This window comes from Haemaphysalis longicornis, unplaced genomic scaffold (assembly GCF_048455015.1).
Source record: "Haemaphysalis longicornis isolate Haplotype H1 unplaced genomic scaffold, Haemaphysalis longicornis Haplotype H1 scaffold_11, whole genome shotgun sequence".
In the NCBI taxonomy this organism is placed as follows: Eukaryota; Metazoa; Arthropoda; class Arachnida; order Ixodida; family Ixodidae; genus Haemaphysalis; species Haemaphysalis longicornis.
In genome coordinates this window covers 4,710,478-4,726,432 of record NW_027526214.1, presented here as the reverse complement: position 1 = coordinate 4,726,432, position 15,955 = coordinate 4,710,478, and the positions used below count along the sequence as shown (strand labels likewise).

The following is a 15,955-nucleotide window of genomic DNA, read 5'->3' as shown; positions in this document are numbered from 1 at the left end:
CCGGAATCTTGGAAGAACGCGAACATCATCCTAATCCATAAGAAAGGCGACATGAAGGACTTGAAAAACTACAGGCCGATCAGCTTACTGTCAGTCGTCTACAAGGTATTTACCGAGGTAATCGCTAACCGAATCTCTGCAACCTTAGATTTCAGTCAACCTAAAGAACAAGCAGGGTTCCGTAAAGGTTATTCAACAATGGACCATATTCACACGATCAATCAGGTGATTGAGAAGTGCGCTGAGTATACTCAACCCCTATATAGGGACCGTGCGACAGAACATTAGCGCCTCTCGCGGCACCTTCCGATACTACACGGTGGGACCCCGAGCAGACAGCCCTGAGGTAGCTACGCAGGCGCGGCGGCTTCGTGATGTCGCATACGAACTGTTGCGTCGTGAACTGTGCTAATTCTTACGCTAATTGCCCGCCGGGAACGAAGTTTTTTCGGTTTTCGACACGGCCATGCCTTCAGGACCAGCGAACGCAATGGATACGCTGCGTGCGCCGTGTGAAGTAAGTGGTTGTTGACATTTTCGTCCTAATATGTCCGTGTATGTCCGTGTGCTGAATACGACGGTAAATTGTTTTTTTTTTTTACATAGTACCGATGGATCCGAATGGCAGCCGTCAAAGTGGACAAGAATATGCAGTGCCCACTTCGTTGGCGGTAAATCATCGACAGATACAAGATCGCCAGCATATGTTCCCACGATCTTCCCGCCGGCCTACCGCAAAAGGCCTACGGTAGCTGGAGACAGTGGCTCCCGTTATGAAAGGTCAGTCTTTTTCCTCTATTACTTTTTATCGGCTGATAATTTTCGTGTCTGGGAATCTCGTGAGCTATTCCCAGTTGATAGAAACGCGTGCATTTGGTTGACGACTGCAAGCGTTAATGTCGGCTCCTTTTGCGTCTCGGTAAATCACTGCTCGGGGAGGCTTCCCCCCCCTCGAATCGTCGCGGTTTTTATCACTCGCTGCAAAGCACAGTATTCACTGATTAGGTACGTGTACTGACCGTCGTTTACTAGCGACAGCGCACTCCAAATCAAGTCACCGCTGTCAATGATTTATGCAAAAAAAAAAAAAAAAAATGAGCGTCCGAGTATTCGTCAGCTTTTGTGCGTTTTGTGATCGCTGTTTGTTTCGTTCTTGTGCAGTGCGCTGCACGAAGAACAAGCACGGCCCTACTGCACACACCTGAACAATGACAGAAACGGCAGGAACAAATGTTGCGTTCGTTTTTTAGTTTTTTTTTTTCGCCGCGGTGAGCTGTTACATCTCGGTTATGAGGCTTTCGTAGTGGAGGGCTCCGGGCTAATTTTGACCACGGGCTTGTAATGTGCGCCGAAATCTCGACACACATTCGTCCCCGCTTTTCGACTTCATTTCAAAAGAGCTCAGCAGCACAACGCCTTAGCCACTAAGCCACCACGGCGGATCGTTTCTTAGTTCACTGCGGACGCGACAGACATACCAATGAATGGAAATTTCGCTATCAGATACCCATATTACCGTCTTCAACACCCGGGGTTGTGCACATGCTGTTTTTTTTTGCAGCTCCCTCATTATGCTACTTTTTAACACTCAAACCAAGCACAACAACAGAAGATTGTGGCTTTGGTCTAATATGTTTTTCTTATTTTGTTTTGTGCCAATGTTTCCATTTCACACACCATGACCCAACCATGATGAGAAACAAAACGCAACATACATGCCGTGGTGAGTTGCTGAGGAATTCTGAGTGATGTGAAGAAAACGTAGATACAACCTGCCATTTCTGAGCAGTTTCATTTGCTCAGACCCATAAAATTCATTGTTTCGATCTGACATTGCGATGCACTGGCGAAAAGATGGTGTGGTAACAAAGTTTTTCTTTTTTAACCAAGGTGGAGAAAACGCCCGCATGGTGCAGCTGTTTTCGAAGAGAGTAGGTGCAGTCAAGTAGACGAAGAGGAGTCACAACCCCAGCTGGAATCGTCACCTCCTGAAGACGAGTCCCACTCACAGGCTAAATTATCTGAGGATGACCCGCATGCTGTAGAAGCTCAGGAGGTAAGAATTTCCTCATTGGTACGCATATATTTGTTTCAACTATCCCTATCCTAAAGCACAATTAATGTCATATTCAGACTAGTGTCACTAAATAAGGTTATTTAGTGACTCTAATTCAGACCAGTTTGACTCGGATATTGATCACAACGTATTGTAGCACGCATGGCAGCTGTGTTCACCAATTTTAAGTTTTGTGACACATTAAATCACAATGAAATGCAACTCAGAGAAACTAGGCAGTTGTGGATTATTTTAGTTTTTTTTTTGTCGCACCAAAGTACTGAAATACTTTGTCAGGTGACATCTCAGCTTGCATAAGTGCAACCACAAAAATTATCCAGGTTGACAGCATGTTGGCTTTTTGTACCCAGAGATTGCAACATGATTTGGTTAAATATTTGCGTCTTCATAGGGACGTGCCCCAACTGGCATACGTCGACGCACAATATAATTACCATAATAAACAGAACTGTGTATGGGAAACAATATATTACATCGTGATAGTTTTCACAATACAAACATGGTGACCACCTATTTTTTGGAAAGCATAAACGTACAGTTTTAGTTTGATGCATCGTTTAATTTAAATGCTGACAAGGTTTTTTTTCTGTGACACTTCTTGGTGCATTACAGGTAACACACATTAATCACTGCATTAGACCTCTTAGATTTCGTTAAATTTACCCCAAAACTAAATTACCAAGATTAAAACTGCAGCTTTTAGATCCTGTTTAGATCCTTTAGGTTTGGTCGAGTAAACAAAGAATTTCATTCTGCTGAGGCGGAATTGAATTGACTGTATTATAAATGTCATAAAAACTGCTCCACACACAAAATTACACACGATAACAGTGGTTTCGTTCTTTTTAATTTTTTTTCCCAGGCTTCAACTCAGACTGATGCAGGTGCCTGCAGTGCAGATGCATCCTGTATTATTCTCAACTGCACACTCCAGGCAAATGGTTCTGTGTTTGAGGCTGCTGTTCAGTGCAGCCATGTCCCTGTGCCACCCAAAAAAACTTGTGACAAAGCCACTGGGACCATCAACACGGAGCAGTTCCAGCCCAGGGGTTTTCAAGGATACGAGTCTGTGGCCTCTCAGGACAGTGAGGCACTCAAAGATCTGTCAGGAGTTTCGGCTGTAAGCTTCGCTGTCCTGCTGACGCTGTTAACCCAGGTATAGTTGCTATTTGAGACTGTATCCTGCTGAGGGTATACTGGTTTCTTGTTTGTATGTTATGTAAAAGCAGAACTGCAGCTGATGATGACATTACAGCATCTTTGCTCACCAGAAAAATAACAAGCGGTCAGTACACCGACTGCATGTGAATAGTTGAAGTCTGGCAGGAAGCATAATCGGGCTATCACTGTTTGACTACCTAGTAGAATGTTCCAAATGTGTAATGGCATGGCCATAAGTTTCGAAAGTGCTGCAGCAGGTGGTGACCCTCAAGCTCAGGCTTATTTTTAGGTAGAGCTAGGCAACTTGTGGTTATTTGGGTTCTTACACTCAGAACATTGGTGCCCCGAATTCGTGATATTTCTTACAATTTTGCTTGTGAATGGCCGTGCTAAAGTGAGAAGCGCTTTCCTCTCACTGCTTTAGAAGAGCCGTGAAGGCCGAGGGGGCAATGTTCTTGGCACAACCTCTTGAATCTGCGTTTGCTGCCGCCAGACTACACAGGCCACTAGATCCGCCACCCAGTCATGTTAATCAGTAAGACAAGCATATTACTAAATCAAGGTGCCTCAACTGCTGCTACAGAACCTTTGTCATTTCTTATTATCTAGTTTAACATAGTGCAGTTTGTGTGAAACGTGCCACATTTGTTATTTCGCAATGCATATCTTTTTACTGCATGCATATATTTTTTTTTACTTCGATTTGGGTTTGGGTCAAGGTTGAAAATATTGAATCCCATTCTAATTTTGATTTGACGTAACTGGTACATGCAGCAGTTAAAAAACACTTTTTTTATTGAACTGATTCACTATTTTAATCTTCGCACCATGTATTTTATACTTCTCAGTCAGAGCCGAAAAAAAAGCTATGGCAAACTACAGGCCAACAGTCAGTCGGAGCAAGCCGTGTGCATCAGCCGAGCTCCAAGTTGTTTGATTGATTGTAGGGTTTAACACGCCGACGCAACACAGGCGATAAGGCGCGCCGTTTTTGCTTTTCGCCTCCATCAGAAAAGCGGCCGCCGCGGCCGGGAATCGAACCCACGACCTCGTGCTCAGCGGCGCAACGCCCCAAGTTGTGAGACAGAGGAATGATATGCTAGCACGCTCTAAAAGATCTGCCAATAGATCTTTCATTAAATTTTTTACTGCGTACACAGTGAGCGTGCTTACTTAATGACCTGTTAGATGTGCTCGAACTATTTGAAACGTAAAAAAATGCATTTCAGGAATCATCACCATCCCAACGTCATCGTTGAGTTTAAGTGGAAACAGGGACAAAGCTTGCACGCCCCAATGTCTAGTGTATGCTACATATGTTCTTCCAATTGGCTCTAGAAAAAAACTTCACTTATAAAACTTCACAAAAAGCTGGCTTGTGTGCCTTTGTCTGAGTCACCGAAGTCGAATTAAGGAAGTTGTTCTGGGAAGAGCCTCATGGGAAAAAGACGAAACAGAAAATGCGTCTTCTGAGGGCTTGAAATGAAAAGAAATAAATGGGAAGGTTGAAATTTGAGGGGATAGAAATGGACACCACCCATGGTGAGGGGAAAAAGGCACAACGTGCAACAGAGGTGCAGTGTAAGTAACCATGAAATATTTTTTGGTATTTGCAGGCAAAGACACCACGCGCCACTGACATCAGCACTGGAAGTCGGCTCCTGCTGTTCCTGATGAAGTTGAAGCATGGGCTGACATTTGCTGCTCTTGGTGCCCTCTTCTGTGTGCACCGCACAACTGCATCTAGAATATTCTATTCTATGCTCGACACCATCTTCAGCAAGACGCAGGGTTGGCTCATATGGCATCCCAGGGAGGTGACACAGGAGGCAATGCCCCCATCCTTCCGAGAGAAGTACCCGATGTGTAGAGTCATTATAGACTGCACCGAAGTCCCCATTGAACGGCCAGCCGAAGTCAGTGAACAGGTTAATACCTGGAGTAACTACAAGAGTGACTTCACTCTGAAGTTTTTAGTTGGCACTACACCCTCTGGCTTTATTCAGTTTGTGTCAAAAGTGTTTGGTGGGAGATCGAGCGACACATACATAACGGCAAATAGTGGCTTGCTCGACTACCTTGAGCCTAATGACGTAGTGATGGCCGACAAAGGCTTCCCCAACATTCGATGTGAATTGCATCAGCGCCAAGTCACATTAGAGATGCCCCCCTTTGCCCGTATGAACGAGCAGTTCACAGCAGAGGAGGTACAGCGCACATACAAGGTAGCCTCTCACCGTATCCACGTAGAACGCTGCATACAAAGAATAAAAGTATTCAGCATTCTCAGTACAAGGTTAAGTCACGAGCTGAGGACTCACGTGGACAAGATTGTGACCGTTTGCTGTGTCCTAGCAAACATGCAACCGCCTATTTTTAAAGAGTCTGTGTGACAGGACGCACTAATGTGACAAGACAGAGTGTTGTCAATGCTTCCTGCTTACTTTGCAGGTGTCGGCTTGAGCCGCTACTGTCAGGTCCCGCAGCCATGGTGCATTTGTGTTTTTTTTGTGCGATCTGTTTTGTTTCATTTTTAAATTTCACTGCATGACATTTCTTCTGTACAAATGTAGTCCCACTTCAAACTTTGAACTTCAATAACGCTTTCCTGCCCACGCCTGTTCAAATCGATAGTGTAGTACCGACGCTTTCAAGTTGAAATTTTGACGTTTTGACAGGAACACCGCATTTTCGGCAATTTGGACGATTCTGCACGTGATTTTTTGGATGACATTAGCAGCACAGACTCCGCGGAAACCTTACCTTTTCATCATCAGATTTCAGTCCCGAAAGCGACAGTGCACCAAACCGGACCAGAGCCTAATAGCCCCTATTAAACACAAGCCTCAGACAATGCAAAAGTATCGAAAGTGTAAATTGTGCCACAAACAAAAAGAGTGGAGCAGAAAATCAATGTTTTCTGCAGTGCATGTGTGGCGAGCCTACGTTTCGAGGAACTGATTTGCACAGTGGCAGGAAACCCACTGGTGCTAGGTTTTTTTTGCAAGTCAAGAAATTTAGTTAGCCGTCTGATATTTGCAATAGTTTTGCATTGATATTATATCTACAAAATGTATGTCTTAAATTTTTTATTTTACTTGTAGAGCAACCCCCAACGTTTTTGCTTATTTTTTGTTCCTCGAGTTTTTTTTTTTTCAAACAACTTCCTGTTTGCAACAGTTACTGCTGGAAAGGAAATTTACTCTTCTACAATTCGATACCATACACTTATGTGTTGCATGTTTTTTTGGAACTGTAAACAATTTGTTTGCTAGACTACCCAAAATCAGTGCTTTTGCCATGGGCAGGAAAGTGTTAAACACCACACCGTTTCAATATCAAAATAACACCAATTTGGCTCGTGGACAAAATGATTTATTGCACATTTTCAAAGCAGTGTTTCTTTGCTCCATGCAAGTTTGTAAACATTTGTTAAACATAAAAAACACACTACATCAAGCATATGAACCCTGTCCCGTGTATGTGTGGCACAATACAATGCCAACATCGGCAACTTTGAATAAAATTTGTAAGCCTATTGCACGCTGTTGACTTATTGCACGCTTTAAAAAACGTTTCTGGTTTTGGAAATGCTCAGAAAGCATCCCAAAGACATGACTAGGAAGGCGACTGACGCAGTGCTGACTTATTTGTGACTACGCATTGTGACGGTGCAATGAGTCAGGAACACTTAACTAGATCTCCTTTGGGCCAAGAGTGGCGTTGTCAGTTTAAAACAAAGTAAACTATGCAAGCATGCAAGTACGGCACAGACATGGAACATTGCAGGTGTCTGTGGCTTACTGAAGGCCTTGTGATTTTGTACTTTCAAAGAGGTATTGTGTGACTACGTACCTTAATTAAGTCTCAAGAACATAAAATCAGGTGCTTGTGCCACAATGTGACGCTACCCACCGTGTGGCTCAGTGGCCAAGGCGTAGTGCTGCTGAGCACAAGATCGCAGGTTCGGGTGGAAAGCAAAAACGCCCGTGTGTGTACGAGATTTCGGCGCACGTTCAAGATCCCCTGCAGGTGGTCAAAATTAATCCGGAGCCCTCCACTACGTCGCCCCTCATCGCGTGCGTTGCATTGGTGCGTTAAACCCCACAATCAATGATTATGTGACGCCAACATTAGGAGCTTGAGTAAAATAAAGCTTGGACATTTAGAGGCGATACGCAACTTCAGACTACCCACTTGCTTTCATCAGTTGTGGCTTGTAGTGCTTGAAATAGAACCACTCCATCTTTGGGATCAGCCACTCCAAAAAGTTGCTATCTCTCCTTACTTTGACGTTCACCACCTGCAGGGGTGAATACACAAAAAAGTGACAGATGTCCAGGTTCAGTATGTACAGTGAGACCTGCACTTGGGTGTAGTAGACGTGACTGCTTTTCAGCTGGAGCTTTCCATCTTCAACGTGCAAGTAGTCCACAAACAGGTTACCCTGCTGGTCAAAGATGGGCTGCTCACGGCATCTGAAGGGACACTTAATTTCCAGTAAGACAACCTCATCCGCCAGCACTAGACCATCTGGGCTGCAGCAAAGCCAGCCTTGTACCTTGCTGATTACTAGCCCGATGCGCGTCACAGTACAGTCTTCTTTAACTTCGTACTTCTTTCTTGCAGTGGCCTCCATGTCTGTGCCGTACTTGCATGCTTGTCCATAAAACGGTTTTACGTTGCAAAGGTCGCGTGCAAGTTCTTCAAAGTTTGCCGTCCTTATCCTAATTCTATGGGCTTTGGAGCTGGCTGAGAGCCTCTCTTTTCTGAGCAAGTGCCATTCAGGGCACATGCTCTGTTGCACTGTGTTTACTGCTATGTGGTTGCACGTGTCTGCATCAAGCATTATGTGCTCCACATTTTCTATGTCATCTAGAGAGCACTGTTGGGATGAAAAACATAGGGAAGGCCACCCTATAACTGGTAGCAGCTCTTCCAAACGCCGAGAATTTTCTTCCAGCCTCATCTGGGCACGTAACATCGCACCCTGCGCACTGTTCATGCTAAACACTGCCTCCGGCACAGGTGATGCAGAAGCAAGCGGTGAATGTTTTGGCGGAAACATTTGGCAGAACTCTACACCCTTGGTATACAGTTTCAGCTGCTTGTTTGACGGTGCCTTCCACTTATTTGGCTCCGATGTCTGTGTCGAGGAGTCCTCGTTGTTAATGAAGGCCACAAGTGCTGCTGCATGTTTGCACTTTCCTTGGATTCCAGCTTTGCAGTTGCAGTGGGCTTGATGGATTTTTCTTCCAGAATCCAGCTGCAGAAAGATATGTTGCAGAGGTGAACACAAGAAAGCATTTAGGCAGGCGCCTCGTAAGCGTTGTGAAATCCCTCCCCCTCCTACCCCGAGACTATGTTAATTCCCTGCGAAACCACATGGGCGCATTTCACCTTCAATTTGCACGTATGTGAATTCTATGCCTCTATGAACTCTACGTGAACTTGAAGACGGGCGTCGTCATATGCGTGCCGTACTCGCTCGCTGGCGCGCGGTCCGAACTCTCTCACCGTTTTCTCCCCCATGCACTTTGTAAATTCTCATCTGTTTAACTACACCTCCTGCGTCCTCACCTCTCGCCTACTTTTCTTCCAGCACAACTCCGCCAGCACCTGGTCGACGCGTATGCTGTAGGGACTGTCGGGGCGCGTTGGCGAGCGAGTACGGCAATTTCACCACGCCTGTCGTTGTGGCCGAGCTTCACGGGTACAGCACGCATATCACGACACATATCGCGGCCCGAAGACCGCGAGGCGGCAGCCGGCCTCGCGAGCGCAATGGCTGCGAAGCGCACTGCACGGAGTCTCGGGTAGAGGGGATTTCACAACGCCTACGAGGCGCCAGCCGCTGCTTAGGTCGGTCGGTCGCATTAACCTTTGCTAAATTACAAGGACATAACACTCAAGTAAAATAAAAATGGTCACGCACCTGAATTGTGATGGCGTACGCCTCTTTGTTTACGCTTGCTTGGCGTATGCAGCGAGCCTTGACAACGGTGGTCTGTGCGCCGTCGCTTTCCTCCGACACGTCGAAAACGTGCTTGCTTGCGTAAAGCTTGACTCCCTTTTCCTCATTCGAGCCAATAAAAAACCCAGAACTGTCAATATGGCGAAATCCAGCCCGTTGGACAAGAGTGTTCGCTACGCCGTACGCCATGCTTTACGCCGGTCTAGCAGACGGCTGCGGCGGAGCTTTCCCACTGGAGGACGCCGGCGCGGCCGATGGTGGCGCTGCCGAGGCGAACCGCGCGCCCCCTTTAGGTGTCGCACGGTCCCTATATAGCCTTCATAGATTATGAGAAAGCATTTGACTCGGTCGAAACCCTAGCAGTCATTCAGGCATTACGGAACCAGGGGGTAGATGAGCATTATGTAAAAATACTAGAGGATATCTATAATCGGTCTACAGCTACTATCATCCTCGATAAGGAGAGCAGTAAAATACCTATAAAGAAGCGTGTCAGACAAGGAGACACAATCTCTCCAATGTTATTCACAGCATGCTTACAAGAAGTATTCAGAACGTTGGATTGGGAACAGGTGGGAGTAAGGGTTAATGGAGAATACCTCAGTAACCTCAGATTTGCTGATGACGTTGCTTTGCTAAGTAACTCGGGGGACGAATTGCAAAGCATGCTTTCCGCACTGGGCGAACAGAGTAGAACCGTGGGCCTGAAAATTAATAGGCAGAAAACTAAAGTAATGATCAATAACCTCGGGACAGTACAGCAGTTTGAGATAGATGGCGAGGCAGTGGAAGTGGTAAGCGAATATATATACTTAGGCCAAGTTCTGACCCCAGATCCCAACCATGAGGCAGAGATAATTAGAAGGATCAGAATGGGGTGGGGTGCATATGGCAGACATTATCAGATAATGAATTGCAGCCTACCATTGTCGTTGAAGAAGAAAGTGTATGACAGCTGCATCGTACCGGTACTCACCTACGGGGCAGAAACTTGGAGGCTCACTAAGAGGGTTCAACTTAAATTGAGAACGACTCAGCGGGCAATGGAGCGGAAAATGATAGGTGTAACATTAAGGGACCAGAAGAGAGCGGAGTGGGTCAGGGAGCAAACTGGTGTTAAAGACATATTAGTAGAAATTAAGAAGAAGAAATGGACTTGGGCAGGCCATGTAATGCGAAGGCAAGATAACCGCTGGTCATTAAGGGTAACAGAGTGGATCCCTAGAGAAGGCAAGGGCTGCAGGGGGCGGCAGAACGTTAGATGGGCAGATGGGATCAAGAAGTTTGCGGGGATAAATTGGTCACAGTTGGCACAGGACCGAGGTAATTGGAGAATAATGGGAGAGGCCTTTGCCCTGCAGTGGGCGTAGACAGGCTGGTGATGATGATGATGATGAAACTGCCAGACCTCCGTGGGTCGGCTCGCGCGCGCTCACGGGCGAATGCGAACGGATTTTAACTTTACTCCCCCTCATAGCATCACCACGTGCATTCGCACTTAACCATGTTCACCCTCGGGGATGTGCTTGGGAGTTTTTTCTTCAAGATAGTTGCGTCGCCTTTGGCTATGTGACATCTGGTTGAGATGCTGGGTACGCAAGCTTTATGCTACCACCAACCTCTGGAAGCCACTAAGCCAGTCCAACTAGAGCCAGCCGCCGACTGCAAGGCCTCCTACTCGAGTCTGGTATCCTTCCAGACGGACCCAAAACAACGACTGCTGCAACCAGCACCATCGTGAAAGAAGCAACATCACCAATTGTCCTGCAGCAGCCACGGGAACCGCCATCCTTCCGAGGAGCCCCCGCAGAAGAACCACAAGAATGGTTTCAGAAAGTGGAGCGCGTCCGGGTCTTGAACAAATGGGACGACGCCGAAACTTTCCGGCATAATTTCTCTTACATCGAAGATTCAGCTCGCACTTGTTTCGAGAACCACAAGAGCTCCTTCATCAACTGGGCTCACTTCAAAAGCGAGTTCTTTAAAACCTTTACTATCCTTGACCAAGTGGGCTCACTTCAAAAGCAAGTTCCTTAAAACCTTTACAACCGTGGTCAGAAAAAAACGTACATCTTTTTTGCTTGAAACTCGAACGTAGCACCCAATCGAAGGGGTCATGATCTACGTCGAGAAGATGAAGCGACTTTTTCGCCGGGCGGACCCACAAATGACAAAAAGAGAAAGTAAGGTTTCTGATGCGAGGTGTGAAGCAAGAGCTCTTCACGTGCCTTGCTCGGAACCCCCTCAAGACCGTATCCGAATTCGCGTCTGAGGCCGTCGCGATGGAGAAGACGCTTTAAACCCGAACGAGGCAGTACGACCACCCAATCAATGAGCTGATTTCGGAGACGATTGGTGCCGGATCTCTTAACTCCGAAAACCTATGCCACACCATCCGTGCAGTGGTGACGGAAGAGCTGCGGAAACTTTTCCAGACGATGACTCAATAACCTCAAGTCGCTTCCCTAACTGATGGGATCCGGAAACAAGTACACCATGCTTTGGGAACTTCCATGCAGTTTGAAGCAGCCCGCGAGCCAGGGGGCTATGGCCCCACCCTGTTCCAAAACTTTGTCCAGAGGCTCGCCGTACCTCCACCCATGTCACCAGGCTGACCCGTTGTAACCCGAAAACAGGCGCTAAAAAAGACCGAGGTGTTGCGAACAGCTGATAATAGACCGCTGTGTTACCACTGTAGAGAGCACAACCACATCTACCATCACTTCCCTTGAAGAAACCGGTTTGCGAGGATTCTCCGTCGACACACCTCGCCCTCTCCCTGGTCAATGAACACGCAAGGACGACGAGTATCTCTCTCAAAGAAGCCGTGGCCCAGCCTCTTTCAACCGCTCGCCGTCGCCTTACACGTACCAGTCTCACATTACACGTACGACTTCTCACATTGAAGGTCCCCATCCCCCGTAGGGGAAAATAAAGGCAGCAACTTTAGGAGTTCAAGTTGCTCTAGGGCAAAAAAACCGGAAATCCTCAAAGGACGCAAGGACGTGCCAAAGACTGTGATTCGCAAAACGCCTTCATCTCGACGACCCACCCTAACCCTGACGAGACTCTCGAAAACGACGGCAGTCACACCGAACGACCCGTACACGACATGACCTAGACTGCCGCTGATAAGACGACAATAACAACGGCGCATAGTGCCCAACCCTCCAGACACTCAAGCCAAAATACGACACCCCGACACAGCCAAAACTGGAATAAAGCGGCGTCTGACGTCCACTTGTCTATCGACGGCTTTGACATAGTCGCCCTCATCGATACGGGATCCGATTACATGGTAATGAGCGGGTAATTCGTGTCTAAGCTGAAGGAAGTTCCGTCAAGAAGGGACGGTCCGCACATACACACTGCTGGAGGCCATCTCGTAACGCCATGTGGAACATGCACATCGCGCGCCACCATAGACGGCGTCAGGTAATCTGCTGCGTTCGTCATTTTGCCTAACAGGTCTTGCGACCTAATTGTACGCATTGACTTTTTGATGGACCACGGTGCAATATTTCGTCTGCAGGCCAAGTTGATAACTCTTGCCTCCGATCACTCCACGACACCATAGCCGAACACCGAACACCGTGCTGCTATAAGCATCGCGGACGATCACAACACCCTGCTACCCCGGGCAAGCTTAATGATCACCGTTTAGTGTGAGGATGCTGCTGCTGACATTGACAATATGATAGTCTGTGACCAAAGTTTGCTTGTTGACCGCAGTGTCTCCGTCGCAAAAGGCATTGCGCACTTTAAGCAACGCAAATCTCACGTTTTGGTCACTAACTTCACCGAGGAGATCCAGCATTTAAACAAAGGCGCTGCAACGGCGTTTCTCGAAGAGAGGCACGAAACAAGTAATATGATCGTGGTTGGCAACTTTAAACGCACACGCGCAGATGCTTTCAATCTGCCGCATTCTTTCGACGTAAGCCCGACGCTTTCGCAGGAAAACTGGGAAAAATTATTGGATTGGCAGCATCGCTACAGTGAGTGTTTTTGTCGGCCTCAAAATTCCGTCAGACGCCCCTGGCAACGCAAAGAAGTATAACCGAAGATGGCGCCCTTCCTACCCGGCAGTCATCGTACCACGAGTCTTCACACGAGCGGGAAGCCAGCCGGACACAAGTCGAAGACATGCTCAGCGACGACATTATACAGCCATCGACAAGCTTTGGGGTTGCCCCGGTCGTACTTTGGAAGAAAAAAGACGGCACTCCGAGGTTCTGCTTTGACTACAGGTGATTGAACGAGATCACTAAAAAGTCGTGTACCCCCTGCCGCGAATCGGTGCCCTCCACCACCTCTGCCATGCGAAATATTTCTCATCGATGGATCTGAAGAACGGTTTGTGGGAAATTGAAGTGGACGAGAGATATCAAGAGAAGACTGCATTCAGAAACCCGAATGGCCCATACGAGTTCAAGGTGATGCCGTTTGGGGTATGCATGGCTCCAGGAACGCTTGAGAGAATCATGGCACGGTGCTAGCTGGCCTGAAGTGGCACACCTTACTCGTATACATTGACGACGTTGTGGTATTCTCCCGGACATTCGACGAACGGCTTTCGAAGTTACAGTTGGTGCTCGAGGCCATCCGTACATCTGGGTTAGGCTGAATCCTGAAAAATGCCGCTTCGCTTACAAGGAACTCAAGTTTTTGGACATGTTGTCAACGCCGCCAGAGTCCTGTCTAACCCGGCGAAAACTTCAGCGAAAGATATTTTCCCAAAACCAAAAAATAAAGAGGGCGTGCGAAGATTTCTCGCACCGTGCGCATAGTACCGGCGCTTCCTCGCCAACTTCGCTCCAATGGCAGAGCCATTCACGCGCTTGACAAAAATAGCAGCTCTTTGAGCTGGGAAAGCACTCAAGAAAACGCAGTCGGCGAGCTGCAACAATGCCTGCGAAGCCCTCTCGTTCTCGAGAATTTTTACGAAAACACCGAAACGAAAATGCACACAGACGCCAGGGATACAAGCTTGGGTGCCGTCTTCGTCCAAAAGCAAAGAGTGGGGGAAATATAATCGCCTATGCTAGCCGCCGTCTGTCCAAAGAAGAAAGAACTACTCGTCCTGGTGGTTATATGGGTCATTACAAAATTTCGCCAAGGGAAGACCATTCAATGTTGTGACAGACCACCATTGAGTGTATTGGCTTGCCAATTAGAAGGACCCCTGTGCGCGTCGTGGTTGTTATTATTCTATTATTCTGGGAGGAAACACTCTGACGCCGACTGCCTCTCCCGCGCCCCCTTCGACCCACCACAACAACATTTCGACGAAGACAGCGCATTCTTTGGACTCGTGACGGCAACCGACCTAGCCACCCAGGAGCGGGCCGACCCCAAGTTACGCGTAATAATCTACTACCTCGAATGAAAAAAAACAGAACTTACCAGTTCTGTCGGCCTCATGAAGAAGAATTTAAGCCCCGCAACAAGAACGAATTCTCTTCCTGTCATCTCTACAGACCGTTGTGACGAAGTTTTGCGCACATCTCGGCACACCTCGCACTATTGGAAAAATGAAGACGAAGGACTACCGGCCCCGCCTTGCATCCGACGTCCCCCACTACTTTCGGAGCTGCCGTGACTGCCAGCGATAAAAAATGCCACCAACGAGATCCGCCGGACCTCAGGAGCTCATCGACGTCCTTTGGAGGCCCTTCCAAGAGACTGGAATGTACTTCCTGAGCCAGTTCACTACGTCACGATCCCAGAACAAGTGGATTATCTATCATAGCAAGAGACTACATTACGCGCTATGCAGAGACCGCCGCTCTCCCGAGGGGGACTGCACAAGAAGTCGCCAACTTCTTCATTAACCAAGTTGTGCTGCGACATGGAGCCCTAAAAGTAGTAATCTCCGACTGCGGAACGGCCTTCACGGCGGAGCTCATGCAAGGAAACTTACGCAACAGCAACAGGGATCACCGAAGAACGACGGCGTACCCCCCCCCCCCCCCAAACGAAAGGGATAACGGAACGCCTGAAAAAGACAATTGCGGATATAATTGGGACAAAGACAATCGCGGATTGGGACAAAGTCCTACCTTATACCACGTTTGCATACTACAAGGCTATGCAGGAAACCGCGCAGATGACACAGTTCGGGCTTGTCTACAGAAGACGGCCGGCTACGATGCTTGACGCCATGCTTCCCCAGGTGAAAACGACGACCTCTACGCCGACATTCGAAGAAAGCTTCAGCGCGAAAAGGAGTCCCGCCAGCTCGCTCGAGTTCCCACAACAGACCTGCAGCTGGTCGATGCTAGGTGCTCCAACCTCCGACGCCGAGACGCCGAGTACAGCCCAGGGGATCGTGTTTGGCTTTGGACTCTCGCCCGAAGACGTAAATCAGTTTGAAATTTCTGCGACAGTATTTCGGACCCTACCAGATTTTACAATTTGTTGGCCACCTTACCTACAAGGTGATCTCCAATGGTGATTCCGCAACATCACGAGGAGGCACGCGGCCCGAATTCGTCCACGTGGTTCGCCTAAAACCTTTCTACGCACGATGATAGATTTGTGATTTATATTTCTTCGGACTGTCGGTTATGTTAGGATGGGGTCGATGCACTTTTAGAGGGGGGTAATGCTGCGAACCATGCATTGGGTTTGTTTATTTGTGATTGGCTTTTCCCGCCCTGCTGCGCTGGTCTTTGTTGTCGGAGCTGTGGGTGCGAAGGGAGGCGCGCCTTCCGTTCTTTCTTTCTGGGCAGCATGTGTTA

The 15,955-nt window shown here is 47.8% G+C and overlaps 1 protein-coding gene and 1 long non-coding RNA gene across 2 annotated transcripts; one reads left to right on the top strand and one right to left on the bottom strand.

Annotated features, from left to right (window-relative positions):
- The first annotated feature begins 336 nt into the window (after positions 1-336).
- On the top strand, positions 337-6,543 carry LOC144160931 (uncharacterized). The gene is made up of 5 exons (XM_077692016.1): positions 337-517; positions 607-780; positions 1,891-2,056; positions 2,940-3,233; positions 4,855-6,543. The coding sequence occupies exons 1-5, from the start codon at positions 375-377 to the stop codon at positions 5,629-5,631; spliced, it is 1,554 nt and encodes a 517-aa protein (XP_077548142.1). The 5' UTR covers positions 337-374; the 3' UTR covers positions 5,632-6,543.
- A 54-nt stretch (positions 6,544-6,597) lies between these two features.
- Positions 6,598-9,428, bottom strand: LOC144160932 (uncharacterized). The gene is made up of 2 exons (XR_013320445.1): positions 9,174-9,428; positions 6,598-8,504 (listed from the first exon to the last, which is right to left on the bottom strand). It is a non-coding gene; the product is annotated as an uncharacterized LOC144160932 (long non-coding RNA).
- Between the last annotated feature and the right edge of the window lie 6,527 nt (positions 9,429-15,955).

Coding starts and splice junctions, on each gene's coding strand:
- LOC144160931 (XM_077692016.1), top strand. CDS start 375: ATGTCGCATACGAACTGTTGCGTCGTGAACTGTGCTAATTCTTACGCT. Junction 518..606: donor CGCTGCGTGCGCCGTGTGAA/GTAAGTGGTTGT, acceptor TTTTTTACATAG/TACCGATGGATCCGAATGGC. Junction 3,234..4,854: donor TGCTGACGCTGTTAACCCAG/GTATAGTTGCTA, acceptor TGGTATTTGCAG/GCAAAGACACCACGCGCCAC.